This window comes from Larus michahellis, chromosome 1, assembly GCF_964199755.1.
Source record: "Larus michahellis chromosome 1, bLarMic1.1, whole genome shotgun sequence".
Classification (NCBI taxonomy): Eukaryota; Metazoa; Chordata; class Aves; order Charadriiformes; family Laridae; genus Larus; species Larus michahellis.
This window is the reverse complement of record NC_133896.1, coordinates 63,712,464-63,726,977: the sequence shown is the minus strand read 5'-3', so window position 1 is coordinate 63,726,977 and position 14,514 is coordinate 63,712,464. Positions and strand designations below refer to the sequence as shown.

At 41.6% G+C, this 14,514-nt stretch overlaps 1 protein-coding gene across 2 annotated transcripts in view; it reads right to left on the bottom strand.

Moving 5' to 3' along the window:
• The window catches only part of TMEM178B (transmembrane protein 178B), a 232,896-nt gene that overhangs the window by 26,436 nt on the left and 191,946 nt on the right, over positions 1-14,514 (bottom strand). For both annotated transcript variants that reach the window (XM_074582568.1, XM_074582557.1), the window contains exon 3: positions 5,408-5,545. In XM_074582568.1, the coding sequence (XP_074438669.1) occupies positions 5,408-5,545 (138 nt within the window). The remainder of the gene's footprint in view (positions 1-5,407; positions 5,546-14,514) is intronic.

Below are 14,514 nucleotides of genomic sequence, written 5' to 3'. Positions count from 1 at the left end.
CCCTAAAGTGATCCTGAAGTGCATGTCACAAGACAAAACTGGCAGAGACCAGATAAGAGTGAAGAGAACAGGTAAAACAGTAAACAAGTGCAGAGATGATTTACTGCATTTATTTGCAGTAAATTTGGAACAAAATGAGACAACACAGAATTCTCTCCCTGAAGGGCTTCCTTGTTAGGCATGCAGTAAAACCCCTAACTATTTCACTGAAATGTGTTCTCAATACAAATTACAGACTTACGAAAGGAAAATACATGAATGTGCAGCTGAAGGACAGAGCTCTGATAAGGATGATAAAATGCCATTCTTTGTGGGTCTTTTAATTCATTTACAAAGGCAAGGGATGTAGCTTCGGCCAGGGATGTAATTTTGGCCAGGGATAATTTTGTGCTGAAGAAAGTACAAGAACAAGATATTGGAAGTGCCATTTTATATTTCCAGCTGGGACAAGGGACAGCAGTTCAGCAGGGATGCGGGTACACCAGGTAGAGAAGGGGAGGATGAACCACTGCCGAAATGCTGTAGGGTGACACCATGGGGCAGCCCTGCCACCCACCTTCCCCGTGGCAGGCACTTGATGAGGGGGAAACGGGTTCTGGAGCATTTAGGTACAAAGTCAGCCCTGCCCTCAAAACTAGAAATAAAGGAAGGCCACGTGATGTTTCAAAACAGCTGACTGAAATCAAATCAGAGATGAACTGGGAAAACAGCAGGCTATCAGAGATTGTCTTTAAAAGCTGATTTTATAAAGCAAGTACAAGAACGGAAGGTGTGGTGAGGTTGGGTTTGCGTGGTTGTGGAAGGACAATCAACTTAGCAGAATCCGAGATGCTGAAACAAGAAAATGAATGCACTGGCGAGCAGGTGGCAAAGCCAATAGTCAGATGGATATATAGCTTGTCTGCTTATCATGATACAGGAAATAAACAACTTGATGAAGAACTGAAAGGAGGGGTTCCTGAAGATACAGGAATTTGCCTTGGTAGTGTTGCCAGTGTGCCAATTCATAGCATCCCAACTCTTCAAGCCTGGAAGTAAAACTGAAATTTGACCTTGAGCTGGCAATAATATTACCTACTGTTGAGGGAGTAACGACACAAACCAAATGAATTGACAGGTTTGCCACGATAATAAAACCAAACAAGTCAAGTATTTGGACATATTCAAAAGAACTTCTGAAAGCCAGAAAATGGGTGCACTACTTCCTGGGAACTGAACTTCAAAAAGCAAAGGCATGGTTTTGGTGCAAGTAAATATACTTTGGTCAAATCACAATATATAAAATACCCAACATGCATTTCTTCAAGTAGATTTTAAACTGAATTCCTTTTTGACTGATACTAAGTACTTGATGTGCATGAAAGCATCAGTTTTGCCACAGGACTCTGACATTTGGAAGTAGTGTTACAGCTGCTTCTAAGGTTCCAGAAATTATTATAAAATTGCAAAATTACTGAATGACATGCCCAGTATGGAGCTTTTACCGGTGCACAGATTTTCATAATTTGCACATAGAGAAAATGCAAGAAGCTGCAAGAGGATGTGCTTGGAGTCATGTATAATTTGAGTATGACCCACTTCTGTAATAGAATTAAATAGTCTCAAATAAGATGCATAAAATGAACTAGTCTTAGTAAAACTAAAGAGCACAATTCCAAACAGAATAACTCTCCAAAAGAGAAACTCTCCCACCTTGCAGGATAAAAATCATACTGACACAACTGAAATGAAACTACTACAGATAGTGCAACTCTGGGTACAGGACACTATGCAATAGGTACCATCATGCAAAATGAAGTCAAAAATACTGAACAGAATTTGCAGTATCCATCTGGGTCCATACAAGATGAGGGACTGAAAAAAAATCCTGCTGTGGTCAGACAAATGCTGTTGTTCAAGATAAGGCATCCAAGTGCAAATTCTACAATAAATACAGAAAATTATGCAAAAGACCTTGGAAGCCATAAGAGACCTGGGATTGCTGTTGATACAGATACATTTGAACTAAACAGGAAAGATAAATTATTGATAATTTTTAACTTGTTACAAAACATACTGAATAACAGTGTAAAACACACTCGAAATCACAGTTTACATGTCCTGGATTCCAGATGAGCTAATACCAGATAACAGCCTGCATTTCACAAATGACTTATTTCAGCAATTTGTCTGAGAAATTAGATCAAGTACACTAAAGTAAGTCCTTATTAGGCACTGCCACATAGGCCAGCAAGAAGACTGTTTACCAGAGGTCCAAGGAAACCACGTCTGGTCCTGTTAGATTATCACAGCACATTTCTCAGTGCTCCATTGAGATTTGCCGTTCAAAAATTATGGGCAATAAGGGACAAAACCCATACATATGGTAAGCCAGGAATGTTTAATTATTGCAGAAGAGCTATTTGTCTAGAAACTAAAACAGAGCAAATGGTACAAACGTAGCCAAGACAAGCAGCATTGCAAATGGAAGGGAAAGTTAGATTTCAGGCTGATTATATATCTACCAATTTAACACAGTCTCCTCTCATCTGCAATGAGGTCAGATGTGATAAGCCTCCCAAAGCATTTTTCCTGTTATTGGACCCGAGAAAAAGCTAAGGAAAACTAAGAGCCACTACGACTCCATGCATTTTGAGGACAAGTAGGATGATATCTTGACAGCATTTATGCCATGACAGAAATAACGAGTTTGTCTTCAAACACTGTCCGGCGATAAAAAGGGTCAAACTGTAGAAGGAATAGCTATGTAACGTATGACACAGTCTGAAAACGCTGATAGCTACTGACATTTAGATTAGAAGGCTTTCGTTGTGTTTTTTATTTACTGACTACTTCAGTTTGTAGATGTTACTTTATGCACATTTGCTGTTAAAAGAAATCAGGAAAGGTACAGCAGTTGCACTGACTTGTGCAAAACAAGGAGAAGAGTAACCTTTTGTAGCCCTGATCCACCTGTCTATGCTGGAGCAGAAAATAAATTTGATCTCCTCCCAACACATCTTTATTAATAATATCACACATCTTGACAGAATTTGGCAGATAAAATAATCTGGTGCCTCTCATTTCAATTAGTTTCAGATTCCAGCTGCTGGATCTTGTTATTATTTTGTCTATTCAGTCAAAAAGCTTGCTACTATCAGATGGCTTCTCCTTGCATAGGTACTTCTACACTGTGTTCAAGTCAATTATAAACCCGTTAAACAGTTTCAAGCAATTGGCTTTTCGTGGCATGCTGGTTTTCTTGTTTTTCAGACCTTGAGTCATTTTTGCAGCTCTTCCACAAACCTCTCCCAATCTTTCCGCATCCTTCCTTAGTATGGACACCAGATGAGGACGTCCAGAAATAGCTTTGCTTTGCCCAGAGATAACCCCACCTCATGCTCTTATTGCATATTGCCATCAAAACTGGCACATTTAGCAGCTGAGAGCTCCTGTGCAGCTGGATGATCCCAGCAACCGTGATCCCGGAGACCTTTTCAGAGCCACTGCTTTCCGAGAGGCAGCCTCTCATTCTGCGAGAATGACTGGCACTTTTTGTTCCCAGTTGCATGACCTTGGATCTGTCTCCGTTGAAACGCGTATAGTTTGAGCATACCAAAAGATGGCTTTGTAAGCTGTGAGTGACCCATCCTATTATGTATGGTTACACTGAGTCTTATTTCACCTGAAAACTTTTATCAATCAGCCATCTTTCAAATCACTGACAAATAACATTAAACCAATAGTAATCGCTGCAGCTACACTACAAACTCTACGATATATACGGATAATTTCCAATTAGTAAGCAAGACTTACATAGTTTCTAAGAAATTGAAGTTTTCTGCATTTATTTAGTATAGTCCTAATGTTTTAATCAGAATGTCATGCTGTAGTAAGTTCAATACCACACAGATATCTGAGCATATTACAGTAAGATAGCCACAGTGCAAACTAGGCTTTTAATTACATAAGAAATACCAAGCTAACTTGGCAGACCCATTGCCCACGAAGTACTGACACCCACAACAAACCATTTACTGACATCCACACATAGACCAGTGTGTGCTTGCACAAGGTACTAGCAGACTTCAAATGTGTTTCTGAGCACCGAGAGAGCTAATGTATATCTCACCAGCACCAACAGCACTGGGACATAAATATATGTTACTTGAGCACTTAACTCCTCTCCTGGGACTACAGAAGCTTTCCTGTATTTCACACTCTTAGCTGTGTCACACCACAGCACAGATGAACAGACAACCAAATGCACTGAAGTGATGATCTGCCTGGGGGGCAAAAACCCAGCCAAACAAAAACCACCAGCAGAGGAAAGAGGAGAGAACAGAAGTAGTGCTGTTCACTTTGAGACATTCATTCAGCGCTGTGTTTGGGACTTGACTCTCACACCCTTCATTTCAAGTAACTGTGTGCCATGAAACCGGCCGACGACAGAAAGCTGGATGACATCTGTAGTGAGAAAGGCTGAAACATTACATGGGAAACGTTGGGTGACCTTGAGGGCTGGTGTAGTAGAAATGGGAAGAAGCTCAAAAGCACAGAGTACCAGGGCATGTACCTGGGGAGTAATAAACAGAACCTCTGCTGTAAATTGGGAGATCATCAGTAGGAAATTACAAAGGAGGAGAAAGGCCTGGATGTTTTATCCAATTGAAGGATGACTGCGGGTCTCCAGTGTGACGCAGCATGAAAAAGGCAAATACAACCACAAAATACTTCAGGCAAGGGATTTCCAGCAGAGAAAGAGAACTGACACATCACTATACGAGGCATTGATCAGACCTTGTTTGGGAACAGTCCTTCTCATTCGTATTTGACAAAGGTGAGTACAAACAAGAACAGAAAGGACTGCTGGACTGATAACTGGTCTTACAGAGAAAAGTCAACAAGAAATAGCATATGTAGAGTGGGAAAACAGAGGATACTGTTGCTCTTCATAAGTACATCAGAGAAAGAAAGAGACACATAAACTAAAGGTTGTATTTGACTCCAGAACAACTGATGAGGAATAAATATAGGTTAAAATTTTGAGCACAGTTATCCACTTATCAAAGTGTCCTGCTACGAAATAGGATAGTGGTGGGAATAACATTTGCATAATCTTCAGATTTTTACTACTAAATTTATGGGTGATAGTGTTACTTGCAACAATAGAGCACTGGATTAAACAACTCAGAAGGCCATTTCCAATCCTATGACTTACAGATACTGTTTTGTGATAGAACATGTCACTATGGTTGGGTTATCCTTGATGTACACCAGAAGGAGCTTGGAATGAAACAGTACAGACCACCGAAAACAACTCTGAAAACATGTTTTCAGTGACTTAGAAAAGGAGGGACATGTGGAAAGAGGGAACACAAAAACAAGAAGGAAAAGAACACATTTCTTCAAACACCAACATCCTTACCTCCCATGAGGAAGAGAAGCCCTGCCACATACTGCATAAGGCCTCGATCCCAACAGCACCCCAGCACCCCGATAATCCATCCAAAGAGGATGATGGCCACAGCCATGCCCATGAAGCCAGCTGTCATCCTGCGCAGATCTGCAGTGGAGAAGACAGAAAAACAGCATGCTCATGAACAGTGATAAATTATCATCATCGGAGGTTCAAAACAGTCTTAATCCAAAATGTTGCCGATCTGCAAGGTCTTCAGTGTGTGTTGGCACTGGATGATTTGAGTAAGAAGGGTTCAGAGGGAGGACAATCCATAAATTAAGATACTAGCTTGGGCCAGGGAGAGGGTGGAGGTGACCATTTCACCACACAATGAAGCTCAGTGCATATGCACCCAAGTGACTTGTGACAACTTGCTCAGGAATTAGAATTTGTAAAATGGCCTCAGTGCAATGCTGTGCCTAATAGCTCTAGACTCTGTGTACTAGTACAGCGTGGGTTTAGAACCTGCCTTCTTGTCTGCATCTTTTACTCCACTGCATCCAGTGGATGTACCTGCTCAAACTGGTATGGCAAAGCAGTCTCTATGCTTTGTTTCAGCACAGACACGACGGGGGATTTACCTCAGTTCTGACCCCCTGTGTGATCTTGGGCAGGTCACCGAATCCCTCTGAGACATGGCTTCCCATGTGTAAGTTGGGCCATAGTGCCTTGCTGTCCAGTGATGGTGTGTGTGAAAGTCGGTACCTCCAGGATGGTGAGACACACAGATGTTCTGGTATCAGTGATAATAAATGCACTGCAGGTACACAGCTGGGGCATAGGACACTTTATTGCCCTCTCTTGTATCTAGACGGTGACCTTGTCCGATGATTTTTGGTGAGGACTTTTTGAAGTACTCTAGGGAGCACTGAGAGTAGGAGGAGGGCAGGGGGCTGGAGGGAAGCTCTGCAAGCGGGGACTGAGTACTAAATCTGGTACGTGTGTATGTTTGACCTGTATTTGTTTCATAAATAAAGGAAAAAGATCCCTGAGACCTAATGTAAGGAACCCTTAAATGAAGAACTGACTGTATTGCATATTTGCCTTCTGCAAAAACGATGGGACTACTGGGATCCCTCCTCCTGCATGTGCTGGGGAAAAAAAGTCTTCACAGCTGTTTATGATGTAAAATCTGTGCAGGAAGACCACCTGGCAACCAAAATAGCAAGTACTATGAGAGTGAAGACCATCTTTACACCCTCAAATAATGGAACAGGTGGGGGCATCTTCACTAACATTTGATTGTTCCCTGTCTCCCCTCATGCACGTATAGAAAGTTTAAGCTCTGATTTGTCAAGAGTATACATGCAGGGAAAATTCCAGCCAAGTCAGGTCTCTGAACATTTGTTTCCTTCTTGAAACATTTTTTTTTTTTTTTTTTGCTTAGCAATGATTTAACTTTCTTTCAAGAAACAGAATGCTTATGACAGGGAGAGGAAGATTTGAAAACTGTGAATCATCCACCAGCTTCTGTGGCAGCTTTTCTCCTTGGCTAGCCTTTGACTGTTTCTCAATTTCTGTTATTTTTCACCCTTTTCCCACAGCGGATCAAAAGGACCCCCAATACCAGCAGTGCATATTCACTGAAATTTATGAACAGTGATAAATTAACATCATCAGAGATTTATAAAAGTTCTTATCCAAAATGCTAAGTGTCCACAAGGTCTCCAAGTGTCCTGGGACAGAATGGTTTGATTCAGTGGAAGGCAGTTTACTCAGGGCTGTGTTCATTATAGCAATACTTATGCAAGATCGAGTTGCAGAACACAACCTCTCCCTTGAAACTATAACTGGTTCCTGTACGTTGTCACTGTTTTTTGCAAGGAATTCCTCTGACAACATAAAGATTACCAGGCCTTCAGCCCACCAGTGACCCGGGTCCTTTTAACAAGATACACATCTTAAAATTCAGACTTTTATCTTAGGTTTTGTGGCTGTCCCACCAAAAAACTAAATACAAGCTCCCCACAAAGCATTTGAATATGTTCAAGGAGGTCTGGTGCAGAAAAAAACAACATATTTCCTCCAGAAAATTGTACTTCCCACAGGCAACCCTAATCCCTGTTCCTTGGGAATTTCTGAGTGCTTTCTAAAACAATCGGTGAATGTTGGTAAGCATCTTTTATGCGTCTTCCTACTTTTCAGTCCGTGAAGGCCTGGGCTCAATTTGAAAGACAGATAAAAACATAAAACGTTTACTCTTTCCTGTGTCATCTTTAATAACAACACAACACGTCTCTCAGAAGCGCTGCACAGCTGTCTGTGTCAGCTCTACAAAACCCTTCCATTTTAACTGGCGACTGCTGACTCTGGGTAACAGCACTTGCTTGTCCTAATGGAAACATACCCTAACAACCTGCTTTTAATGAGCTGAATTTAAATAGCTTTATTCCTCCGCAAGTTGTCAGTAACTACTCAGACCTAGCCCAATGACTAGCTGATGCAGCCAGTTTTCATAGGTCCCAGAGGAGATCACAAGCATCCCCACATCCTATATACCAAACTAAGGAATGGTTTTTACCCCACTAAAATCAGTGTGAGTTTTGCCATTGAATAGAAGAGTTAAAGTATCAGGACCAAGATTTCTAGGCTCAATTTTGAGGTTTGTTTCACTTGACCTCTCTTCCTGATGGAACCTGAAATTCCCTTTCTAACAACACAGCAAAATCCATCATCATCTTAACTCTGGGCTTACATTATCTCTTGAAAAAAAACAGCCAGAAAGCTAACCTCTGACAGACACTTAATACCACATGCAAAAAAATTCAAAATTGAAATTCTTTATGAAATCTTAGTTCTTGCAAGTTCAGTGGGCTTAGTTTAAGATTGCCACTGCTTAGGCCACTTGCAAATCTGCTCCTCACAAGCCCATCCATTAGGGCTTATCTGAAATAAATAAAATATAAACTTTCTTTTTTGTTCAAAACCATCTTGGCTTTTGTCCTGCCATAACCTTCCTCAAGGGCAGACCTTGCAAATGACAGCTGGGAAAGGGGGTTGCAAAGTTGGTTTCATAAACAGCCTGCACTTGTCCAAGATCATCTTCCAGGTGCTCCTCACCTGTCAGAGGCCACATGAAGCTGAGGTCAGTGCTGGAAACAAGTCTATTCAAAGTGATTCTTTAGTGGGAAAGTACTTAATGTATGTAACTGAATCATTACCCTCAGGCTATTTAGTGAGGAGGAAGCCAGGGAACAGGAGCCTATATTCTCCGAACACAAACCTCTATCAGTGGTACTTTTTATGATTACTGTTCTGTTGGTGTGGTGCTCGACATGGAAAGGACAGCAGAAAAGCAAAGATTTGCACTGTGTACTTGAGGCAATATATAAATTCCTTCTGCTCATTTAGGAGCAGGGGTTGACATATAAATAAACAATAGCTCATCAGTATAAATTGATGGCGTTTTGTCTGAGTTTGATTGGCACTGATAAGACCTTTCCTGAATACATCCTGCAAAGGTAAAAGGGTCATGCTTTGTCATGTAACACCACTTTATGACATTTGAGCACATCCTGGGTTTGGTTTTTTATTTTTCTGAAATTGCTTTTATTTATTTTTAGACTATGAAATGAACGGTTCTTTACACTCTTTCTTTCTTTGAAAAACCTCTCTGAGTAACTACAGCATCTCAGGATCACGGCATGACAATCCCAATCAACAGAAGGAGTGACTATGCCAGCAAAATGCACTGTTGAATCTTATGCAGCCAAACGGAAGCTGCAACAGCGAACACACCTTACCTTAGCTCACTTCTGTGCACTGTTTAGCTGGTTTTACAGCTGATCCTCTCCTGGATACCCACCCTCACACTGTAGCAAAGTGCACAGTGCGGGGGTACAACGAATCCCCCTTCACCATCTAATAACCCAAACCTTTAAAAATGTAGCTAAAGGATGCAAGTAAGGAAGGTATTACATTGCTTGTTCTGTAAGAGCTATAATACAGAAGTTGGTTTTCAATGCCTTGCCTGTGTGACCAGTAGTTTCAATGATTTACTACGTGGACTTAGATACCACCGTCACTTGTGGGTGAAAGTGCAGTATTATCTTTCCACTCATGTTTCAGTCATCCCATTTTCTTTTTTATATTAACAGACTAAAAGCTATGTGTGAATATCTTCCCCTTGGGAGTACTTTCCATGCCTATCACTGCTACAGGTGCTGCTGTATGTAATAGGCAGGGAATGCAATCCTGACTCAAAAGCAACGTGGATCATCAGGCACGGAATACAGGCAGCATGTTCATGTAGGCTGGAAACAACAAATTTCTTGACTGATAACATTGGAGAAGGGACAGGGAATGAAGTAATCCAATTCCCATGGCTGAAACTAAATGGTAAATTTGAAAGCCACAAGCTTTGTGAATCGTGATGAAAAGAGAAACATTAGCATTTTAGACAACCTTCTTAAAATAGGGACAGATTCTCATAAAACAGCACGCACTTCCTAAAAGCATTTTAGTCTTCCGCTGGAGAATATTAACTCTAAAGGTTTTCTGAAGATAAAGAAAGGCAGAAGAGCTGATTAAGATCTATTTATTTCCAAGCAGCATGTGGTAGAAGGTTGTCTCTGTTAGTTTGCAAATGCCCCTGCCCTTCATTTCACCCTGATATCTGTCCATCTGTATTTGTTGTGAGCAATAAAGTAATTCATGCTGGTTGTCACATCATGGAAGAAGTTTCACACCTCAGCAGCTGCAAACATAACATGTTCTGAATCAGCGTTGCTTCTTGAAAATTTCAGTATGCCTTTTTGACTTCTGATGTCCTGTCCTCTTCCTTGAAATTGCAAGTCATCTTTCTAAAGCAAGGCTCAGTCCTCCTGTTGATATCTATCTTCCTTTCCACAGAGGGGTTTAATAATACTTCAAAAATATTAGAGATTACTTTCCTCACAACACATACAGGAAGGAAAATACGAGCCTCTTGTGAAAGATGGGGAAACGAAGACAAGATGAGAATAGTCAGCCTGCCCATGGCTACGAGAAAAGTTTGTGGAGGAGTGTATAATTGAATCTATATTATTGGGCTTTCTGCCTTTCTGCCCTTTAACCGCACAGCACCACTTGTGCTTTCACAACTGCTTGTTGTCAACCATTTGTTACCAGATCAAACTGCAGTGCCTGTAGTCAGACCATCAGAAATTGCAATACTGCTGCAAATAGTGTGTCAGATAGTCCATCCTACATCGCCTCCTTTCTTCTCCTAATAGAGAAAGGTCCACAAGGACTAAGGACCCTGAAGTCTGTATCCAGAATATCTAGAACAGCTTGGAAGACATTCTGGGTATAGCACTGTTCTTTCCTGAGGTGTCCCAACGAAAGGGGAAAGTGAAAAGGAAATCACAAATGTATTTCTGTGCCCACCTAGGACCAAATGTCATAATATAGTATCACCATGAGCAGAAGTAGACTGGGATAGCATATTTCTTTAGCATAATCCTTCATTGCAGGTGACTTTGATCTATACCCTCCTGTACTAGATTCATTCTCATTTGTCTTTACCAGTGTGGGACTAAAAACATTTGTACTTGAAAAGAGTCTAAATCACTCCTTTTTCATCTTTTTCCAAACAAATGTAGGTATTGGAAATTGTTCAAGAACTGCACACAGCCCAAGCACACAATTTACCAGATTTCACTAAGCTTTCTTTAAACGACTTCTTACAAAGAATCAGCAGCATAGACGTACCCTTCTCTGTCATCACCCCTTCTCTTACCTCGCCTCAAAACTACAGGGTGGGACAAGATCTAAAATTGGGCAGATGTGTCTTTTACTGAATGCCAGCCCAAGCATCTCCCAGCTACAATGAACAAATGAGTATTAATGCAGGTGATTTTGAGTGGCATCTTCTGGCTGTCACGATTCTCTCTGCACAGCTTAAGACTGTATTTTGGATGAGGTTGGCAAGTAGAGGGTAAGGTTTTAATCTTTCTTTACGCTTCAGGTATGGAGAGATAAGAACAGAAATATGTATTAGTCTACCTGAGACTCAGCTAAAATCTCTGAGTGCCTTTTACTGGATCATGTGTCAACCCAGTCTTCAGTTTAAAGATTACTCTAACACAATCACAATGAGTACAACCCACTTCAACAAAATTAACAGTGGATTGGATTATATTTATATGTTAGTACTCTGCACCAGAGAGCGACTCGGAAATACACGTCGCAAACACATACACTAGAACATAACCCTCTCAAAGCTGAGACAAAGAGCAGCAGAAAGCCCTCACAGAAAGAAACAGGCACTCTAAAGGATGTAGGTAAGCCTTCATATCATAAGAGGTGCAATGGCGTTTGTAAGATACACGGATAACTTCTCCTAAACCAGAAAATTTCATCACCTTCTCTTGACTAGAGTTTGTTGGCTGTGTGATGAAGTGTTAAGTGTTTGGTTGCCAGCACGTATGAACTTGCCTACGTGGAAATGCTGCTAGGAAGCTTCACAAACTGTCTGTGGTCTGTGCTAGCCTACAAGTCCCTCAGGACTGGGTGTAGAATGAACATCTATATGATTTATTCTTGTCAGGACAGACCATCTATCTGGTTTTCCTCCGTCAGAGTTCTTAAGTGTTCTTACAGGTAATTAAAACAGAAACAATCACAAAAGGAAGGTGACAGCTGTGCACTGCTGGCATTTTAGCCTGCCTTCCTTCATAAGAAATCCCACAACTTTAGAGTCAGGTGAGCAGTTCATCAGAGGAGGAATGAAGTCCTGTCTTTAGAGGTTCATGCTGACAATCGGCAAACTCCAAATGACACTGCAATTTCTTGCCTCCGGTGAACCTTCTCATAAAGCCCCAGAGAGGGAGGGGGCATCCCAGACCAGGTCACACACTGGTGTGTTACTGTCTGAAAGCAACTCCTCCAGTATTTGGGAAAATTCCAGGGGCCTACGAAATTCTGCAGTGGCTGAAAGCACCATCTGGAGCTTGAATATTGTCCTGGCTTGAGGTAAAACAGAACCGATTTTCTGTTCAGTGATTTTACTTTCAAGTTAAGTCTCTTCTAACTTAACTGCACTCTCTGAAATTAACGGCATGTTTTTCATACAGTGTCCGCTTCCAGAGAGATAAGGTCTGATATTTATAGCGAATACCAAGGAATGGAATGCAGAGAGGCTTCTGCTTCTGCTTATTGCTTATTATCTGACCAAGGTCAGATAACTTTGTTATGTACCAACTTGGAGGGTCAGAAGTAGAAGACTGTAGAGGTCTCACACCTACGGAGAGAAGTGGACAGGACAGGTGACCCAAAACTGACCAATGGGTTATTCCATCCCATCTGCATCATGCTCAGTATAAAAGCTGAGCAACCAAAGGGACCAGTGTCTCTTTCTTCAATCGCTGTCATCCAAGGAGGACTCTGACTACTTGTCTGCCTTTGATCCTGATCCATGTGTTACTGAATCCAGTTCCTCAGTTCAGCCCCATCCATTGCCGAGTCCAGCCTTGCACTTTCCCAGCGTCTGCTGGTGACATGATCATCACCCTGCGAGCTCGATATTGGTTTTGTATATATTGTATATATTTCATTATTTTCTTATTAATATTATTTTTCCTTTCTCATTTTTCTCTCACTTGGGAGACAAGTAAGAGAGCATCTGTTGTTCGTTTTAGTGGCCAGGCCAGCCCAAACCATGACAAATATCAAGTCCTCATTTTATTCTTGCCTTTTGCTTGTGTATAGCAGAGAGAAGACAAAAGACAATCCCTAGATAATAAGGCAGAGATTTAAGGAGGCAGAAGAGAAGAAAGGAAACAAAGCTTGTTTAAGTGCATGGGGGAAAAGGCGAGAAAAAGTGTCTCATGAGGCTGAAAAGATGGATTTGTCTTCAAGAGACTTTATGATATAGATATTAGAGAGGTCAATGCATAAAGGAGGCAATAGCACAGCAGAAATTTAACACATCAGATGCAGTGCTACTGTAGAAGGCAGAAAACTTATGTTAGGTCTTGGGAGAAAGATGGCTGTAAATACCATCCCATATCCTTTTGCTCCAATTCTACTTCCCTTTCTGCTGAAAAAGAAACTTTGGCCAGGGAAGAAAAAGGATTTTTTATTACCTGCCGTGTTGCTGCTCAGCTCTGAGTGACAGCAGGCTAGGAAGAAAACAAAAGCTTTGCCCTTACAACAGGTGATGTAGTGGGCCAGAGTAGCTGAGCCTATGCCAAAGCATTATCCCACTCTACTCTACTTTACTCTACCCTACTCTACCCTACTCTACTCTACCCTACCCTACCCTACCCTACTCCAAGCCATTCCCCCCTCTTTTCTAATTCTGGTGAGGAGACCTTTTTTCTCAGAAAGTACCTGAAGCTGATCATTTCTACTTATTCAGTGATGTTCCAGAACTGATCTTGAAGAGTCTTTCTCTCTCCAGATTTACTATCCGGGCTTTTAGCACTGCAATATACGATCATCTAGGAACATTTCCAAGCTTCTGTCCCAGCAGAGTACACTTGTAATTTGCCCAGTCAACCCTTTCATCCCTCCTCTCCCTCTGTCGTTCCCTAGAAACGGGGAAGAAAGTCTGAGGCACCCGCATTTTTGGCCATCCTTCTTCATATTCATAACTTTAATCCTTCCTGCTTCTGCTAGGTGAGGCCACACAAAGCAAACATTTCCCAGTTGTAGCCATGCCAAGAGGCTTTTCATTACACAGCTTTCATGGATTATGCAGGTGCTGAAGAATTTGAGGCACATATAATAAAATGGCTTCTGCTCAATTTCAGTTTGAACTTTGGGACTTTATCAGATCAGAGCTGTGCTTGTTTTCATTTTTCTTCCTTCCTGTTCCCTTGAAGAACTCAGGGAGTACACACTTCTTCACGCTGGTCACCTCTTACATTAAGTGACCTCTCCTTTGAGCCACGACACCACAAGTACGATCTTGCTGGGGAGGAAGAACAACACAGTCCCTCAGCACCACGTTAGCCTGGCCAGAGAGATCATTCCTGGAGGATGTGAGGCACCATCTCCCTGCGCCAAGCACCTCCAGCCCGGCAGCAGTGAGAGAGGCCAGGTGGAAAGCCCAGCTTTCTAAATGAAAGCTTTCCTGCCTTCTCCAATGT